Here is an 18,281-nt window from a genome sequence, read left to right as displayed (position 1 = left end):
CTACAATTTTGTTTCTGGTGTCCTTTGACAGCTCTTTGGTCTTGGCCATAGTGGAGTTTGGATTGTGACTGTTTGAGGTTGTGGACAGGTGTCTTTTATACTGATAACGAGTTCAAACAGGTGCCATTCATACAGGTAATGAATGGAGGACAGAGGAGCCTCTTGAAGAAGTTACAGGTCTGTGAGAGCCACACATCTTGCTTGTTTGTAGGTGACCAAATACTTATTTTACCGAGGAATTTACCAATTAATTCATTAAAAATCCTACAATGTGATTTCCTGGATTCTTTCCCCCCATTCTGTCTCTCATAGTTGAAGTGTACCTATGATGAAAATTACAGGCATCTCTCATCTTTTTAAGTGGGAGAACTTGCACAATTGGTGGCTGACTAAATACTTTTTTGCCCCACTGTACATCTGGGCCCTGTTCATGTGCCACCTCAGTTCTTTATGCATGGAAAACATTTGTAGTCATGCCTACAAATAACAAATGTATGCATGCATATATATATATATATATATATATATACATTAAATACATGTATAATTGACATTGCACTCTATATATTATGCACTCAAATATTGTATTCTTTATGAATGTATGTATGTACAGTATGAATGTATGTATGAATGTATGTAGTACAGTATGAATGTATGTAGTATGTATACATGCATATATATCCTGTGTATATATATATATATGAAATGGATGAAAAGCCTTTCAAAGAAAAGAACCCGTCAGTTTCCCGCTTGTTGTGGGGGTGCACCTGTTCCCTTCATCCTTTTTCACTTGGTCTCTGATGCAGACGGCAGCGTCTCCATTCAGTTTGCTAAAGAGGTCTTAAAATGGGTTATCTGAAACAAATTGACATTGAAAACTTCAAGTCCTGGCGAGGGAAGCAGGTTATCGGCCCGTTTATGCGATTTAACTGTATAATTGGCACAAATGGTTCAGGTAAGTAACTTCAAACGTCAGTTTCTGCTGCTCTTTAGCCAGCTAATGCTAGCTGCTGATGCTAGCAGACGATGCTAGCTGCTAATGCTAGCAGACGATGCTAGCAGACAATGTCCTTCATCGGTGTTTCAACTAGCCTAAACTTCTGAAGTTTTGTTAAGTTAATTATTTTTAATTCATGCTGCTAGCATCAATTTATATTGACAGTTAGCTTATATGTTTTAATAACCTTTATGCTCTAAATGAACAGTGTTGTTGATCCAGACTTGGTTTGAATATGTAGAGAAAATGCTCAGCATCGTCATTAACCTGGCAGAAGCAAACTCCACTGTGTCGAACTTTATCGATTTGTATTATTGAAGCAGGACATATGTAACACGTCAATTCAAACTAGGCAAGTCCAATGTGATGGACGCCCTGAGCTTCGCCATGGGGGAGCGGGCTGCCCTCCTCCGGGTGAAGCACCTTGGAGACCTGGTTCACGGAGCCCACATCGGCCAGCCCGTGTCCAACACGGCCCGGGTCTCCATCCGGTACCGGGACGACGAGGAGCAGGAGACCGTCTTCCAGCGGAGCATCACCGGTGGGTTCAAATCACTTCACAGCAGACTGCAGTGAAGGGAAAGGCTGTCAAATTCAGGTCACAGTAATTATTACATTATTATTCACACAGTAACATGTGTGTGTTGATGACTGAAGTGGAGTCAATTTGAAGTAGTGTAGTTACTTTATGACACTGTATTTAATTTGAGTTAAACAAGCGTTGTATCCTTTGACATAGCACCTTTATACCCCTGCAAGCTTTCTGCCTTGCAGTTTAAATAAACTTTTAACTTAACTGTCATATTTCAGAAAAGAGGTTGTCATATTTTTAATATGATAACAGTTATTCTTTAATAAGAATAACTTTGCTCACATATTTCCTTCTGCTTTGTTCCTCATTAAAAGTGGTTGGTATTGATAATAATAGTGATATCTTTATTCAAAACAGTGATAGCCCTTTTCAAAACAGCCGTCACAAAGTGAAAATTCTGTAACTTGTATAACAAATAGTTTAGGATTTAATATATGCTGATTAATACTTTTGTCTCAAATTTAGGTAGCAGTGCTGAAAAAAAATCAAATACTGAAAACTCAGCATTAGGGTTGCAAAATTCCGGGAATATTCAAAGTTGGAAACTTTCCATGGGAATTAACGGGAATATACGGGAATTAACTGGAAATTTTGTGGGTAATTTATACTAACTGTATTTACCTTGTCATATACAGACATAAATATAAACATTTTGTTTTGTCATAAGCTGATTTGAGCCCTGAGGAAACTTTGGGCACTTGACTATATGCTTCTGCATCTTTGTGGTATTCTTAACATAGGTCTTTGCACAGTATTTGAAAATGTACACAGCCTTTCCTTCTACATTGGCTGGGGTGAAATGTCTCCACACGAGATAGTGCACGTAGCATTGTTCTGTAGAATAAGATGAGAAAAAAGCTTGTAGAAAACACTAATGCAATGCCAGAGATATAAATAGTTAGCTAAACAATTGGAATCGTCTTTAAAAATATTTTACAATTGATGGATAAATGAATAGAAATAGGCTAGATGAACAGATGAACAATCCTCAATCAGCATGCTAATATATTTTCCCCAGTAATATCATCAAAACGTACCTGACTAGTCCTTGGGCTAATGCAGTAGTGTGGCCTCAATAGCCCTGCTGTAGTGTGCAGGATACTGGGAATTATCTGTGCATGTGATGGAAGAATGCACTGCGCATGTGATGGAGAAATGCACAGTGCAGGGTTGAAATTCAACGTGCAGCGTGTGCTGCATTCCATACATCTTTAAAATAGAGTTTTGAATGACGTTTTTATTGCTCAGCGTTTAATTTGCGGTAATTTTTTTTTCAAAATTCCCGAGCTTAACTTCCCATGGAAAGTTTCCGGAAATTTACCGGAAATTTTCCGCCCCTTTGCAACCCTACTCAGCATTAACATCTTCAGAGTGTTTGGGAGTTTTTGTTTACAATCAGTCTTCACTGCTTTTCATTGTATTGTTCAGGAAACACCTCTGAGTATCGCATCAACAGTGTTCAAGTTAGTCTCGCCAAATACTTGGAAGAGCTTAAGAAGATTGGCGTTGTGACCAAAGCCCGAAACTGTCTGGTGCTTCAGGTAAACTGCCAAGAGACTGAAATGTGTAACAGTGTTGTTATATTCACTGTAACTTGTATATATGGGTGTTGTTTTGAAGTAGTAACATGAAATTATGCAGAAATTACATCAGCAATATGATGTGGAACATAAGTAAGACCAGCTCTAACACTTATCACTCTAAATCCTCCTATTTAGCTTCTATAAGCAGTATATGAAAATTGAATTAGCAATTTCTATTAATTGATAACTTTTCCTGTAAGCACCTTCTGTATGAACAGATGATAAAGGAACACACTGAACACAACACAGTTGATGATGATGTCTTAATATTATGAGCTATAATTGTTGATAAAAACTGTGCAAAAAGAACCAAGTGTAAAACTTGTTTATACTGCTTACAAATGCTACTAGGGGACTGTTTATCGTCAGACAATATTTCATGCTGTAGATGCTGGTATAAGTGAATATATGTTAAAAAAAAAAAACTGTGACACAATATATTCTCCAAAAAGTAAACCCTAACTCTAAAGTGCTTTATTTGTAATAAAGTATAAGAAGAAACCTTTTTTAAATTTTTATTATTCCGATAACGAATTGTAAGCTGATAAAAAGAGCCGATAATTGCAATGATGTTTTTAAGTCAGTAGGTGGCAGCAATGCACAGCACTTTCCTGTATTGAAGGGAAGGGAAAAGGACTGCATGTTTTAACAAAACCAATCTTATAAGTCACCTGAAAGGTCTGTACCGTACCAACGCGGTACCAACGCAAGTTTTCCAATGGACCTCTGACATAAGTCAAATTGGTTTTGCTCAGGCTCAGTAGCTGGATGAAGACTTTTAACATGAGAAAGGCATCACTGCAAGTACAGGAGTGCTCCGGTTCACATTCAGCGACAGTGGTCAGGTTATATTCAATTCATTTTTTTATTAAAGAATGTGAGATTATTGGTTAATCGTTATCTTCATTGGCCATGAGAAGCAGGTAATTATCTGTTATCGGCATTTGTTGAAAAAATCTATTTCGTGATTCCCTAATTATTTCTATTCAGAAAATAATGAAATATGTTATTTTCAGTGTTATACAAAAAAGAGAAATTTATGAACACGGTTGAAAAGATAACAGAAATATTGCCATCGGAAACATTAGGAAAAAGCAAGACACAATAGTTGAACATCACTACATTAAGAAAGAAATACATTAAGACATAAAACATAGGGGGTATTTTAGACACAGGCACAGTTGGTAATGGCTTGTAATACAATAAAAGCCATGCAAAACAAGTCTGTTAAACATGATGCTTCTCACCAGGGGGCAGTGGAGTCCATTGCTTTGAAGGACCCTAAGGAGAGGACGAAAGTGTTCGAGCTCATCAGTCAGTCGAGAGAGTTTGCTGCAGAGTACAATAAGAAGAAAGAGGCCCTGCTGAAGGCCAAAGAGAATACACAGTTTCAGTTTAACATGAAGAAGTCTGCCGCCGTAGAGAGGAAGCAGGTGTCCCAGGAAAAAATTGAGGTAAAAGCATAAGAAGCAAATATAAACATCCTGTGTCAGCATAGGAGAAACATTGATTTTAAATGGGAAACTGATGGATTTTTCAAACAAACGTAAACTCTGGGTACGTTTGTTTTAGAGAGGAGAGCACCTCTTGGGCATGCCATAATGCTGCCACTCCCTTCTCCTGAATGTTCTAGCAGCCACCACCTTAGGCAAAAGATTATCAAACTGGAAGATAGAATATCAACCCTCCATCAAATAACAAATTAGCAGAGCGCTCTGAGAGTGCATACCTCCACCATGGCTAATGCCCTATCTGGCAATGTCAAAGCACTGTTTCCCATTCATTATCTTGACCAAACAAAATATACACTTCTCACTATAACATTAGAGATCTATAACTCTGTGTTTTGCTCCATTGATGCATTGTATGACTTTCTGCTGGGCTATTTACAGCATTATTTGGCACATGCTTGTTCTTGCGCTCACGCTATCGTTCCGTAACGTTTTTACCGTCCATGCAGACGGTAAAAACGGGCCATGCAATGCATATGGACTGTTTAGCACCAACTTAATTTGATGACCTTAGTTTCTCTTGAGCGTGGACATCCGACAATTAACCCCCTCCCCACACATACACACATACACACACACACACACACACACACACACACATCTCTCTCTTTTCTCCAGGCCCAGAAGTACCAGGCACTGGTTGACGACCTTCACCAAAACCGCCTGCAGCTAAGCCTGGCTGAGCTCTACTACAATGAGAGGGGTATCAACACTCTCTGTGACATCCAGAAGGAGAAACAGCTGGCTGCAGCTGCAAAGAACAATAAAGTGGTGAGCTTGGAGCACATGGTCAAAACCGACAAGAAGGAACAGGGACGTCTTTCTAGAGAGCAGCAGCACACTGAGAAGGAAATCCGGTGAGTTTGTGTGTGAGGGAGAGTTTTGTAAATAGGTTAAATGTAACATTTTTCTGAGGGTTTCTTGAGTTTAATTTTAGGGGTGTCTCTTTATATTTCAATATATGGGGGGTCTGTCAGAAAAGATTCCATTGACTAGAAATAACCAAATCCTCCTCTGTTGCTTTCACCCAGTGCCCATGAACATATCCTGTCTCAGGCTCGGTCTCAGTACATCAAAGCCAAGGTTAACACCACCCATCACATGAAAAAGGCTGAGGAGGTCAGTTATGCCCTGAAGAAGGGTCAGAGTGTGCTGGCCATCCAAAAGCAGGAAGTGGCAGAGGGTCGACGGGAGATCGCTGAACTGGACAGGACCTGGAAGAATTACGAGGAGCAGGCCCAGCAGCAGGGAGCTTCCCACAGGAGGGACATCGAGCTGGAAGAGGATCAGGTAAGTGTTTGTCAAACACACGCCATTTCCTTTCTCCGCAAAGTCAGTTACCAGATTTAATTTGAGCAACTAGCAGGTTGGAGGCCAGAGTTATGCAACATCCATTTAAACATGGTAAAATCAGGTTGGAACACATCCCCCCGGTTTTAGCGTCTTTATATTGACTTCCAGTATATTTTAGAATTGAATTTAAGGTTCTTTTAATTACTTATAGCTCCTCAGTTAAATACAGATTTGTATCCCCCATACAACACTGAGTGCACTTTGAGATCCTCTGGCAGGGGCTTCTTAACTGTTCCAGATTCTCAGCTGAAGACTAAGACCTAGATTTTGAAATAAGAGCTTAGACCTGCAGCCAACTGGAAAATACCAGGAAACAGTAAGCAAAAAAGTGACATTGTCAGACCATCCTTATCATGTTTGTGCATGTATATCTGCTTCAGTTAGAGCGATACAAGGACCTGAAGAAGCTGGCTCAAAAGCAGGCAGCTGTCCTCAGCCAGCAGGCAGAGAAACTGCACTGGGAGATGAAAGCTGACTACGAAAAGTTGGCCTTTGACCAGTGCAGAAAGAAAGAAGTGGAGGTACCGTTGGAGACACATTTCTACTGACACAACACATCTTTTCAAGTTTGTAAACACAGACTGAACAGCTGCTGAACAATACATGTATCGCACTGTTTGTCACCACTGAATCTGTGATTAATAAATTATAATACTACAAATCACCTGCTGCAGGTTGGCATCAGGAGCAACCGCACTCAGCTGGAAGATTTGACACGTAGAACAGAGAAGCTGGAGGAGTACACCAGGACCTGCGAGTATGTCATTAGTGTACCTCATCAGCACATGTCCTGCACAATGTCATGTCTTCTAGTAAGACTCTCCCTGGCTGTCAGGGAGATATTACTCCATGGTGATTTATCAGTGAAGAATTAAATACTTTGGCGTAAGGATGTGGAATCTCAAAAGGAAACATATGTTACAAAGGCACTGTATGTCGCAGGTCGTCCCTTGAGGAGTATGGTCAGCAGGAGGAGCGCCTTAATGCAGAGCTGCAGCGCGGCCGCCAGCGCAGCGAGGAGGTGAACCAGGAGATGGGTCAGGTGCTGGAGGAGCTGGGTAATGCCCGTCTGTACACACAGGAAAGCCGGCGTCAGCTGCAGCGCAAAGAGATGCGAGAGAAGCTACGCAGACTTTACCCTGAATCTGTGGTAAGAGACCAACTCATATCACTCAAATCATACTGTATCATTCACTTCCTGCTAAATTTAGTTTTCAGAGAGCTGGCAGTAAATTCTCACAAATAAAGTCTGGTTGTATAATATGAGAGAAACTTCCTGTAACTATTAGGTTTATTCTTGTGAACCCACTGTGTCATTCATCTATTCCTTTATTTCCCTGTACCAGTATGGTCAGCTGTTGGACTTGTGCAGTCCAATCCATAAGAAGTACCAGCTGGCTGTCACCAAGGTGTTTGGCCGTTACATGAATGCTATTGTGGTGACCACGGAGAAGGTGGCCCGTGACTGCATCTCTTTTATTAAGGAGGAGCATTATGAACCTGAAACCTTTCTGCCCATCGACTACTTGGATGTAAGTTGAAACCATTTCCAAGGTGGTTTAAAATGGAAAACCAGAGCTGCAGGATATTAGGAAAACATGCAATATCATTGTTGAATATCACGATGACGATATGCTTGCGATAAATAAACAAATGTTTAAGTATACATTGTCCGTTTTGGTGCGTGGATGCCAAGTCTTTCTGCTTTGGTTTTGATGCTAACATAGACCCCACACAGTAAGTGGTCTATGCAGACAGAATGAAAAGCATTATTTCCATTCCGACAACATGGTTTTATTGAAGAAATTCCACCTGGCTACGGTCGCAGGGGGAGGGCGCACAGCCCGGCCACAGCGCCTCTGAGTCCGGGGCAGACACCCAGGGAGCCATGCACAGCTTCACTAAGTCCGCTGACAGTGATCATTTGTGGTCTTTCCATACATTTGTGGACCGTGAAAGTTTTTTTTTTTTACAGTTTTTACCGGCTCTGTCAGTAATTTACTGCTCTTCTCTGTGTATCTATCATTCCCGCTGCCCACTGCACCAACCGTGTCAAGCCAAACTGAGAGACACGCCATCTCCGGCTCTCAATACATTGACTAAGTTTACAAAGTCTTTTGATTTTACCCAGACCGAGTTTACACGTGGTTGATCACACTGTTTGTGTGCGTGTGTGCGCGTGCGCGTGTGCGTGTGCGTGCGTGCATGCGCCGTTACTTTTCCCTCGGGTTCTGGGATCATAATTACGCTACTCAATTCTTTTATATAATCAATCGCTCATTCTGATGAATTTGACCCGGGACAGACGTGATCAGCATCACTATTGTGTTTGCCCAGGTGAGTCCTCTGAATGAGCGACTGAGGGAGGTGCCTGGTGCCAAGATGATGGTGGATATTGTCCAGGTGAACGCTGCTGCAGGTGCCGCCCAGCTGAGAAAAGTAGTGCAGTTTGTCTGTGGCAATACCTTGGTGTGTGAGACGATCAAAGAAGCTCGTAGCATAGCCTTTGACAGACAGGAGCGGAATAAGGTAAGCTTGACTGTCAGTCATGGTTGTTTGAGTCGGGATGTGTCAGGATGGACATGTTTGCCTTTTCTGGCAGCAGATGTTTTATTCAGTTTTCCTTAGACCGTAGCGCTGGACGGGACACTGTTTGCAAAGTCAGGCGTGATCTCTGGAGGCTCCAGTGATCTGCGGAGCAAAGCTCGCTGCTGGGACGAGAAGGACATGACACAGCTGAGGGAACGTAAGGAGCAGCTTACAGCTGAGCTACGCGTGAGTCACCACGTAACCTCAACAGCAGTATCCAAAATCTTTGATTATTTTTGTTTATTTTCTATTCAGCTATAGAAACTTTCATCATTATTTAAACAACATAAGTTCTATCAACGATACTGTAGACTTTTGGTTGAATTTCCAAATAACACATAATGTAACGTAATGTGCAAGACAGTGTGTAATTGAGCTAAGACTTTTCTTTAGGATGCGGATGAACAGTCCTGCTGTGTTTTTTGTTTATGGCAGACTCTGATGAGGCTGAAGAGGAAGGAGTCAGACCTGAACCAGATCATTGCTCAGGCTCATGGTGCTCAGACCCGCCTCAAATACTCCAAAAATGAGCTGGCAAACATTCGCAAAAGAAACATCCTTCACTGCCAAGCGGTATGATGAAAGTAAAAAAAAAAAGGGGGGTTATTACATTATTTTACTGTAGATGTCTGTATAAACCAATGCTCCAGACATATCATATTCAACTTGCATCCACAAAGATATATCATGATAACACTGAAGCAGATCGCTCACACATACAAACAAACGAATTAGCTATGACTCCAGTAGCAGCTCACACATTTTTGTAAATATGTCATATGAAGCTGAGGCTTATCTCCTCCAGAGTCTCCTAGCAGCCAAGACCACAGTCGTACAGTCGAACCAATTGAACAGATTGAACTGATTGGCTGTCTCAGCCACCGGTTCAAACGTCGTATGTGTGAGAGAGACAGACAGCCAAGAGGCAAGATAGGATGGGGAATGTATCTAAATAGTAGAGGATATTTAGGGAGGTTTAGTTTCAGCATAGATTTAAAAATCAGTGCAGCTTTCTAGATCCCAACTCATGAGCAGTTGTACAGTATCTCTTTTAAGTGTCTTTTCCTGTCTACCTGTGGTTTTCAGGAGATTTCTCGTATGGAGAGTGAATTAGTGAACCTGGACTCTCAGATCCAGATGCAGCAGGAAAGTGTGGAGGCAAAGGATGCAGCGATGAGAAGGATCAGAGACCAGATCGATCAGGTTCCTTTGTTTGCAGCATTTTCACAACCTGTTGCCACATGCTGACTTGGACTAAAATAGATTTTTCCAACACCACTACTTTCTACATTTCCTATATTACTGTTAAGATGAAAAAAGCTGTAAAAGTTAAAATTACATAATTGTACTCAATAAATCCTGATAATGTTATAACACCTCATCAAATTTGAATGAGATGATGTTTGTATTCAGATCGAGGACCTGGTGTTTGCTGACTTCTGTGCTGAGATCGGTGTGGACAGCATCCGAGAGTATGAGCAGGAATACCTGAAACAGCTGGAAGAGCTTGACAAGAAAAGGTACCACAACCACTCACCATTTTTAACTGTGTGATGTGTGCTAAATTTTACGAGCCAGGTCTGTGATGAATGATTTATTATAAACACCTCATAAAGATCCGATAAAGATTTCATTTGTGATTTTGAGTGAGGAATTGTGTATGGCTTTAAAGTTTCATAAATGTTTTAAGTGGGCCTTTTTATACAATCACAATAGGACTTTTGTCGTTAATCCTCCAGTCTGTCGATAACAATCAAAGCCCCGTTAGAACAAAGGAATGGATTCAGAAAGTGAAACGCTGGAGTGCTTTTACTTTGAAACGGATTTGGGAAGTGTTGGAAATACGTTTGTGACATTGACAGATAAACATTGTAGTTGACTGCAGAATAAACAGAGACAATTATCTTTCACCTCATAAATATGACTATTTATCATATTTGTCATAGTTATGGCCATATTCAAGGCAAAGCCTATGTAAAAACATTGTTCTGCATAAGCTAAATATTGTGCATTGAACAGATGCTGTAAATATGAATTGATATTAATGTGAACTTTGTGCATTGAATAGATAAAGTTGCATCACTGCCTTTCTTTGTGTATATTTATGCTCGTACATTCAGCCTTTAACAGAAATTGCAAAAATAATACATATGACCTTCCTAAGTGTTTTTTTTGGAAGATATCAGGGTGGTAGATCTCAGCTTACGTTTAGAATTAAAAAGGGATCTTGGGCTCGAAAAAGGTTGGTGACCACTGTTATACACTGTTATCAGGTGGGTCTACTTATGACACCATCAATTAGTCAGTCAGCCAGTCAGTAGTTAAGTTAGGAAGCGTTGGCCTTCTCTCCATCGAGACCAGCAACTCCATCAGTAACTTAGCCAGGGTTATAAATAGATCCAGCATAGTGATCCTCCAGCTGACTCCAGAGACGTCTTCTTACCTTGTTACTTCTACAAGTAACAGCAATGCACTGCACGCGGTCTGATGCTGAAGTCAGTATTTCGGGACACTCTGACACACACATGCAACTTTTTCCCAGGGTGAATTGCTTGAAGGAGATGGGATTTGATTCATGAAGGATTGTGGGTGTGAACTGTCAAAGCCGTGAATTAACTCTAAAACTAATGGAAACTTCATTTTATCATGTTTTTAATGTAATTGTATGTAATTTTCTTATAAATACAGATTTAGTTTTGTACATGTTTTAGTACTGGGTATACTTGTTTTATAAAGTTACAGTATTTGCACGGTACGTCTGAAAGACTCCATGTCATTTGCAACATAAACACCTTGATGCACCATTCCTCTCCGCTAAGGCTGGAGTTTGAGACTCAGCGTACTCGTCTGAATGCACAGCTGGAGTACGAACAAGACCAACTGAAGCAGCAGACGGAGAAACTTCGCAAAATGGAGGCAACTATCAACAAGGAGAAGAGGTCAATGGCAGAGCAGAAGAAGGTAATCATCTCAGTGTTGGACTACCTCTTGTTATTTGCCAGAGGGTCAAATACTATGCAGAGTGACAATTTTAGTTTCCAATGAGCATGGCCAAAAATAACGGCCCCACTAACTAAAAGTTGAATCAAGGGTTTAGTAGATTCTTGGACTGGTGATGGACATACTCTGGCTCAGATCAAACTTTTGGGCCATTGCATGTTTCATTCCTCTGCAGGATGAGGAACAGCTGCTGCTGCTGGTGGAGGAAGCTCAGAACAAACTGCTGGAGGTGAACAACAGGCTGCTGTCCAAGAAGAACCAAGTGGCTGCTGCCAAAGCTGAGCTGGACCAGAAAACCCAAAGCCTTCAAGAGATCAACAGGTAAGAATTACACTAATATTACTAGTGAAATTGCCACTGTTTCTATTAGTTCAGCAGCAGATGCTTATACAGAGGTTTCTCCTCTGCAAGGTAGTATAAAAACGACTTGTCCATTGTGGTAGCTCATATACTTTTTCACGTAATTGTAACTGAATTTATTGAAGGTGGGGCCTCCTTAAGTAAAATGTTTAATGTAACATGTGATGTTAACTTGTGCAAACCATAGAGAAGCAGTGACTGCCCACTTTTCGACTATACTGGTTCTGGATGTAAATTTTCCATTAACTTTCTCCATTGACGTTTCAGAAAATCCTTAATAAGGTTAAAGCGTGGAACCATTTCCATGGTAACACTGAGCCCCACCAATCAAACACATCACTATTACACTTGAGGATTGTGGGTAGTGGAGTATTTCTCCTTGAAATTGTATAATTGAATAAAACACATATGCAGTAGATATACAGGCTTCTACAGGAGCATATAACACAGTTTCACAGTCTCGTAGTAGACATTTTGAGATCAACCTGGAATTTTATAAAATTCTGCTTCTACCATGTGTTTCTGGTGACTGACGGCACTAATGTTGAGCAAAACTGGTAGGCTGGTACGAATACGAATGACTCTTATTTTTAAGTGTCCCCTAACCTTCCACTTTTATGATGACGAAAAATAAAATCCAGCTCCAAACAACACCATAAGAAATAGCCATGTTTTTAAAAGGGCACTTTTCTCTGTTTCTCTTTCTGTCAGAGAGTTGGTGAAGCTTCAGCGGGAGGTGATGTCTGCAGAGTCGGCTTTAGAGCAGAAACGCTTAGCCAGACACAACCTACTGCTGGCCTGCAAGATCCAGAGTCTGCCCATCACTCTGCTGTCAGGGAACCTGGATGAAATCAGTCGGGTGCAGGTAGGATACAGAGAGACACAGGAGAAGTGCAGGTGTCTGTTTTAAAGTCTGCAGAGATCACTCGAACCAAAGGGATATGCATAAAAATTTACTGTAAAACTTAAAGAGTTGTTTGAAAATGACTTTTGGTGTGACTGATCTGTGTTTGTTGTGCAGATGGACACAGAATCTGAAAGCACTTCAGCTACCATGGACATCTACGAGAGAGAGGCACAGCTCGTCATCGATTACTCTGAACTGGAGGCTGAGCTCAGGGTGAGACTTGAAGCTTCATCATCTCCCTGATTTTATCTGAGTTCTGTTTATTCATGTGACCAGCATGTACCACAATACATTTGTACAGCACATGTATGTATTGAATATACTGTATGTTTATACAGAGTCTGCAAGGAGAGAAGGAGGTAGAGGCTTCCCTAGAGAAGCTGAAGGAGTCAGTGTCCTCCATAGAGTTAGAACTGCATCGCACCACGGCCCCCAACCTGAAAGCTCTGGAAAAGATGAGTGAGGTGAAGGACAAGTTTCAGGGAGTGACCGAAGGTATTTCTTTATTCAGGCGTTTCTTTTAAAAATGAAACGTTTGACAGGTGGAGTATTGAAATCTCTGCATAAAAATGTTTGCCATTGAAAAGCACTTTTTGAAACATTTAAGTCATTTTGGATTTCTACCTGTTGCTTAATGTTGTAATAATACTGAGTTGTCATGTGATAACTGAAGTACCTGGACTGGTTATTAAGCCTTGCCCCCCCCCTTCACCCAGCCTTTGAAGCCAGCACCAAAGTAACCAAAAAGTGCAACCAGGAGTTCGAGCAAGTCAAAACCCAGCGCCTCCACCTCTTCAACCAGTGCTTTGAGCATGTGTCTGTCGTAATTGATCAGATCTATAAAAAAATGTGCAGGAACAGCAGTGCTCAGGTGAAGCAACACATGCACATGTTTTCCTCTGTCCTCCTCTGTCTGTATTTGTCTATATGCCATCCTCTACCGTGTACTGTTAACGTAAGCTGAACTTATCTACACTCAACTGATTTACGCCCGGGCCACACTGGATGTGTGAAAGGCATGTGTGAGACACGGCGCCCACGTTATCAGGTCAGAGCTGCCACACTGCCTGTGTGTGTTGGAGTCAGTGAACTGATCTTACTACAGTTTGGCATTTCTGCCGACTGAATCCATTAATTTATTTCAACAAGCATTTGATTAGTTATTGCAGTAGTGTTCTGGCTTTTAGTTGAGTACATAGACCTACTTTTATTCTAGTTAATATAGTAGTCATACCAGCAGACATGTTCCCTGTGTGACTGATGCAGACGCAGCAGATCAGCGACGCAGCCGTCACGTGCTGCACACACACCCAGTGTGGCCCGGGTGTTATACATTTTTAGCCTCATAAGTAGATTTTGTTAACATTTGATACTGAAAATTGAAGTGTATCTTCATCCACACTGAGTCCAGAAGGAAGTTCAGTTAAACATAAACAAAAGCTTGATGAAGGTAGGAAGGTATGAAAGGTAGGGTTGATACGTTTCTGAAACACGTCTCAGTTGCCATCAATAAATCACATTGTATGAAAAAAAGAAAGCCTGTGTCTGTGGCCCTTGGAGGACTGTAATAAGCATGACATACCTGTCTGTCATTAACCGATCTGCCTAGCTGCGCGCACCCTGCCTGTGCTCTCATGTGCATGACTGGATACTTCAGCAAGAGTCTTACCCTGCTGAAGCAGAGACGATAGTAGAAGAATAGCAAGTCAAAGAAAAGTTGGCTTCTAGCAGTGCAGTGCGTGTTCATGTGGTTTAGGGGCATAGCTCTGAAGAGAGCATTAAAGCATGAGTATTTTTTCATACTTTGGGCATGAAATGGGTATTAAATTAAATTTTGCATGGTATTAAAATATTAAGTTAACTAGGTAAACTCTGTGAAGAATCCCTTTGTTAGAAACAAGGACAAGGTGTCTAAAAGGAGAAGTTCCATTAAAAGAAGTTACAATACAGTGCTGTATGTGTTCCAGGCCATTCTGACTCCAGACAATCCAGAGGAACCGTACCTTGGCGGCATCAACTACAACTGTGTGGCGCCTGGAAAATCCTTCATGTCCATGGACAATCTGTCTGGTGGAGAAAAGTCCATTGCTGCTCTGGCCCTGGTGTTCGCTATTCACAGGTAATCCTGGAAGTTCAACAAAACTTCAAACCAGACAATAAATCACATTCACAATATAGCAGATTGTTATTCAATTTCAGAAACCACTTTGCATAGGGAACTTAGCAGCTAAAGACCATGAGTTTTTAAACTGACGAAGTGAGTAACAAAATATATATGATGTAATTTGAAGAGCTTTTTGATACTCTCCTCTTCAGTGTCATCAACTCTATGTAAAGATATCACAAAGATTTACTTGACATCTCCGCTTAATGCATCAATTACTGCTGCTTCTTTTTCATTTTCTTTTGTACTGAAGCTATTGATCTTAGGTTCATTCGACTCATGTGGTTTGTGTAGCTGTGCTGCTGTTTGACACTGGTGCTTGTGTCTTTTCTCTCAGCTTCCGCCCTGCTCCTTTCCTTGTCTTGGATGAAGTGGACGCAGCCTTGGACAACACTAACATCAACAAGGTATGTTTCCAGTTTCACCCAGAGTTTACCTAGTTTCCTGCCCACTCAACACCAAACGTTCACAAAGTTTCTCTTCACTTACTTCCATTTCCATATGTTTTCTGCATTGGGCCTGAGTAAGGCTCAGAAAACTAAAACTGAAATCCTACAGTTATGGTTAGGCTTGGTTAGTTTCCTCTCTGGCTTGGATGGGTTCCGACAGAAGAAAGCGACTCGAACCGCTCTCTATTGCATAATACTGTAAATAATAATAATAATAAACATAGCCAGCTGAGGTGCCCCATTTTGGGAAACGAGTCTCCTCTCCTGTGGCTGCCTCTATGTCCCCGTCTTGTTCTAACACTCCACTCATCTCTTTAAACTTAAGTGGCTACTTTTGACGTGACCTCACCACACTTTTAATTGATCAGTTTGACTGCTCCTTTTTATCACATACTGTACCTTGCAAGGCAACAGCTGATGAAGCAATAATGTTTTATCTTTTAATTTGATACAAAATATAAGGAAAAGTATTCGGAACACAACTGATAATTTGAAGAAATAAAAATGCAGTATTTTTTATAATTAGGCTGTTGATTTATCACTGTGTTGAAGGCATTGTACAATCCATGTCATGGTGCACTATCAACAGTGATGACTATGACACTTGTGTACCGTCCACCCCTACTGGGTTATTTGCTTGATTTGAACTACTTAAATTTCAATAAACTGGGAAACCTGACTGGTAGTGTAATTGTCAGTGTTGTATCGGGTTTTGTGTGCTTACCTGCGCACTATGTTGGTATTTTGTTCACATCCAGGTGACCAGTTTCATCAGGGAGGAGTCCAGAAAGAACATGCAGATCATTGTCATCTCCCTGAAGGAGGAGTTCTTCTCCAAGGCAGATGCTCTGCTGGGAGTCTACTCAGATGTAAGAAACATTTCTAACATGTTGGAAGTTTCTTTATTACATAAATGCAGTCACTACATTGTTTGTCCCTTGTTGTCACAGTTTGCTGAGTGCATGTTCAGCCGCATGCTGACCCTGAACCTGCAGCAGTACCCTCTGGTTGAAGAAAACAACGGAAAACCGACCGACAAGGAGGAAAGAGTGGACCAAAGACAGGATTCCAGAGGCCTGGAGTCCTCCGCCTAATGCCTTCATTTGTGTTTCTGCTGATATGTTAATGACAAAATCAGCTCTCACTGTTTTCAAATTTTGACTTAATGTAAAGGCATAGTAGTTCTTTTATAACTAATATTAAGACTTGTGTTCCATTTTAGACTGTTTTCCTACATTGATTTTAGTAAACCGTTCTTGGTAATTCGTTGAATAGGATTTCTTCCTTCTTGGGTAAAAGTTTAAACCTCAAGGCATTTAGTGTTTTTGTTGGATTCCTGAGCCTCTTATTTAGCAGATTGTTTAACAAGACTGAAACTTAACAGGGAGAATAAACCCACCAAGATTGTCTTGAATAAAGAGGTGTTACTCTTACAAATTACAGCATTCAAATGGTTATGTATCAAATGCATCAGCTTTAAATGAGAACTATAATGTTAATGGCTGTTCTTTATCCTACAGGATGTTCCACGTCATTAAAGTTGACATAAAACCTATAAGTTAATACATGTTTGTATGTTTGCTCTCGTTTAAGTCTTTGTGACTTGAATTGTTTTGTATTGAAAGTTAAGCTTTTCAGTATGACTTGTGCCTTGTTTATTAAATCTACAGAGCTTATGATGCTTTTTGTACTTTTTCGATCTGTGGTATATTTTCTGGAGGTCTTATTTGACCACAAAAGAAAATACTAATTCTCTCAGATGATTTAGTCATTATTTCCCCTTGGAAAGGCCTTGAATATTTTTTCTTGCCTGCCAAAGATAATAAAAGGTAATGCTAATTATAGCTTGTGGCTTTCGGCTGATGGGGATTATGAAGCTAACTGACTTGTTATGGTGTCCGTTTTGGAAGATATTACTGTTTTTTAAATATTGATTAATCTATCCAACAGTTTCTTTCCTTTTATTTTGGTGCGTGGGTGGATGGATTACGAGATGACGGGTCTCTGGGCTTAGATTGGGTAAAAGCCCACCCCACCCCTCCAATGTTGGGCCCCAAAATGAAAGAGACACTGCAGTGTTTGTGTCGTTTTGTGTCCCTTTGTGGTCTGTAAGCATCCAAATGTGGTCAGTCTCTGGTCATTTTATGTCTCTGGACGTTATCTCCGCCAAAGAGGTTATTCACCAGTGTAGGTTGAATGGTTTGTTTGTTTGTAAGCAAGATTACGCAAAAACTACTGGACAGATTACCACGACACTTGGTGGAAGGATGTGGTATAGTTTAGGGAAGAACACTTTTAATTGGTGCAGATCCCGGGCATTTTATCTCTTTTTCTTTAACATTGCCAGAACATGGTGTTTTTTAACCGTTTCACTGATGTCCCATGGAATAATTCATGGATCTTGATGGAAGAAATGAGGCACATCAAGGGAACTGATATCTGTGTGTGAAATTTGGTGCATCTTGCTTGAGTGTTGGACCTTGGCAAGAAATGGGCGATACTGAGTGATATTTCAGGGTTTTGCTTGTGAGCTCTGTGGGTCTTGTGGTAATTGTATGTCTCTTTGTAGATGTGTTGCGTCTGCTCCTCATTTTTGCTTCTTGGGGATAGTCCTGCTGGTTTTAGTCGTTTTCTAGCTGAAATATGAACACTTCGTACAGAGGCTCTGGACCAAGGACACAATTATTAATTATATAAGACCTGGAATTATTGTTATATAGATTTGGTAAACACCGACAAAATGTTATCTGAATTCATGTAGAGAAAAGAGTCATGA

General features: G+C 40.7%; 1 protein-coding gene across 2 annotated transcripts; it reads left to right on the top strand.

The window, feature by feature from the left end:
• Positions 1-782: 782 nt before the first annotated feature.
• On the top strand, positions 783-17,181 carry smc1b (structural maintenance of chromosomes 1B). Of its 2 annotated transcripts, XM_035157716.2 has the most exons (25): positions 783-955; positions 1,350-1,538; positions 3,018-3,130; positions 4,423-4,626; positions 5,302-5,540; positions 5,715-5,973; positions 6,417-6,557; positions 6,711-6,793; positions 6,979-7,186; positions 7,383-7,568; positions 8,374-8,565; positions 8,665-8,811; positions 9,061-9,198; positions 9,712-9,828; positions 10,039-10,145; positions 11,445-11,586; positions 11,801-11,946; positions 12,697-12,850; positions 13,007-13,105; positions 13,231-13,387; positions 13,609-13,763; positions 14,860-15,011; positions 15,394-15,463; positions 16,264-16,374; positions 16,456-17,181. In XM_035157716.2, exons 1-25 carry the CDS (start codon positions 847-849, stop codon positions 16,597-16,599), a joined length of 3,762 nt encoding a protein of 1,253 aa, XP_035013607.1. In that variant the 5' UTR covers positions 783-846; the 3' UTR covers positions 16,600-17,181. The 2 variants fall into 2 exon arrangements, with proteins under 2 accessions (XP_035013607.1, XP_035013608.1); XM_035157717.2 differs by lacking the exon at positions 9,061-9,198.
• Positions 17,182-18,281: the final 1,100 nt, after the last annotated feature.

This window comes from Hippoglossus stenolepis, chromosome 5 (genome assembly GCF_022539355.2).
Source record: "Hippoglossus stenolepis isolate QCI-W04-F060 chromosome 5, HSTE1.2, whole genome shotgun sequence".
NCBI classification, from domain to species: domain Eukaryota; kingdom Metazoa; phylum Chordata; class Actinopteri; order Pleuronectiformes; family Pleuronectidae; genus Hippoglossus; species Hippoglossus stenolepis.
This window is presented reverse-complemented; position numbering and strand designations above follow the sequence as displayed.

Coding starts and splice junctions, on each gene's coding strand:
- smc1b (XM_035157716.2), top strand. CDS start 847: ATGGGTTATCTGAAACAAATTGACATTGAAAACTTCAAGTCCTGGCGA. Junction 6,558..6,710: donor GCAGAAAGAAAGAAGTGGAG/GTACCGTTGGAG, acceptor CACCTGCTGCAG/GTTGGCATCAGGAGCAACCG. Junction 7,187..7,382: donor GACTTTACCCTGAATCTGTG/GTAAGAGACCAA, acceptor TCCCTGTACCAG/TATGGTCAGCTGTTGGACTT.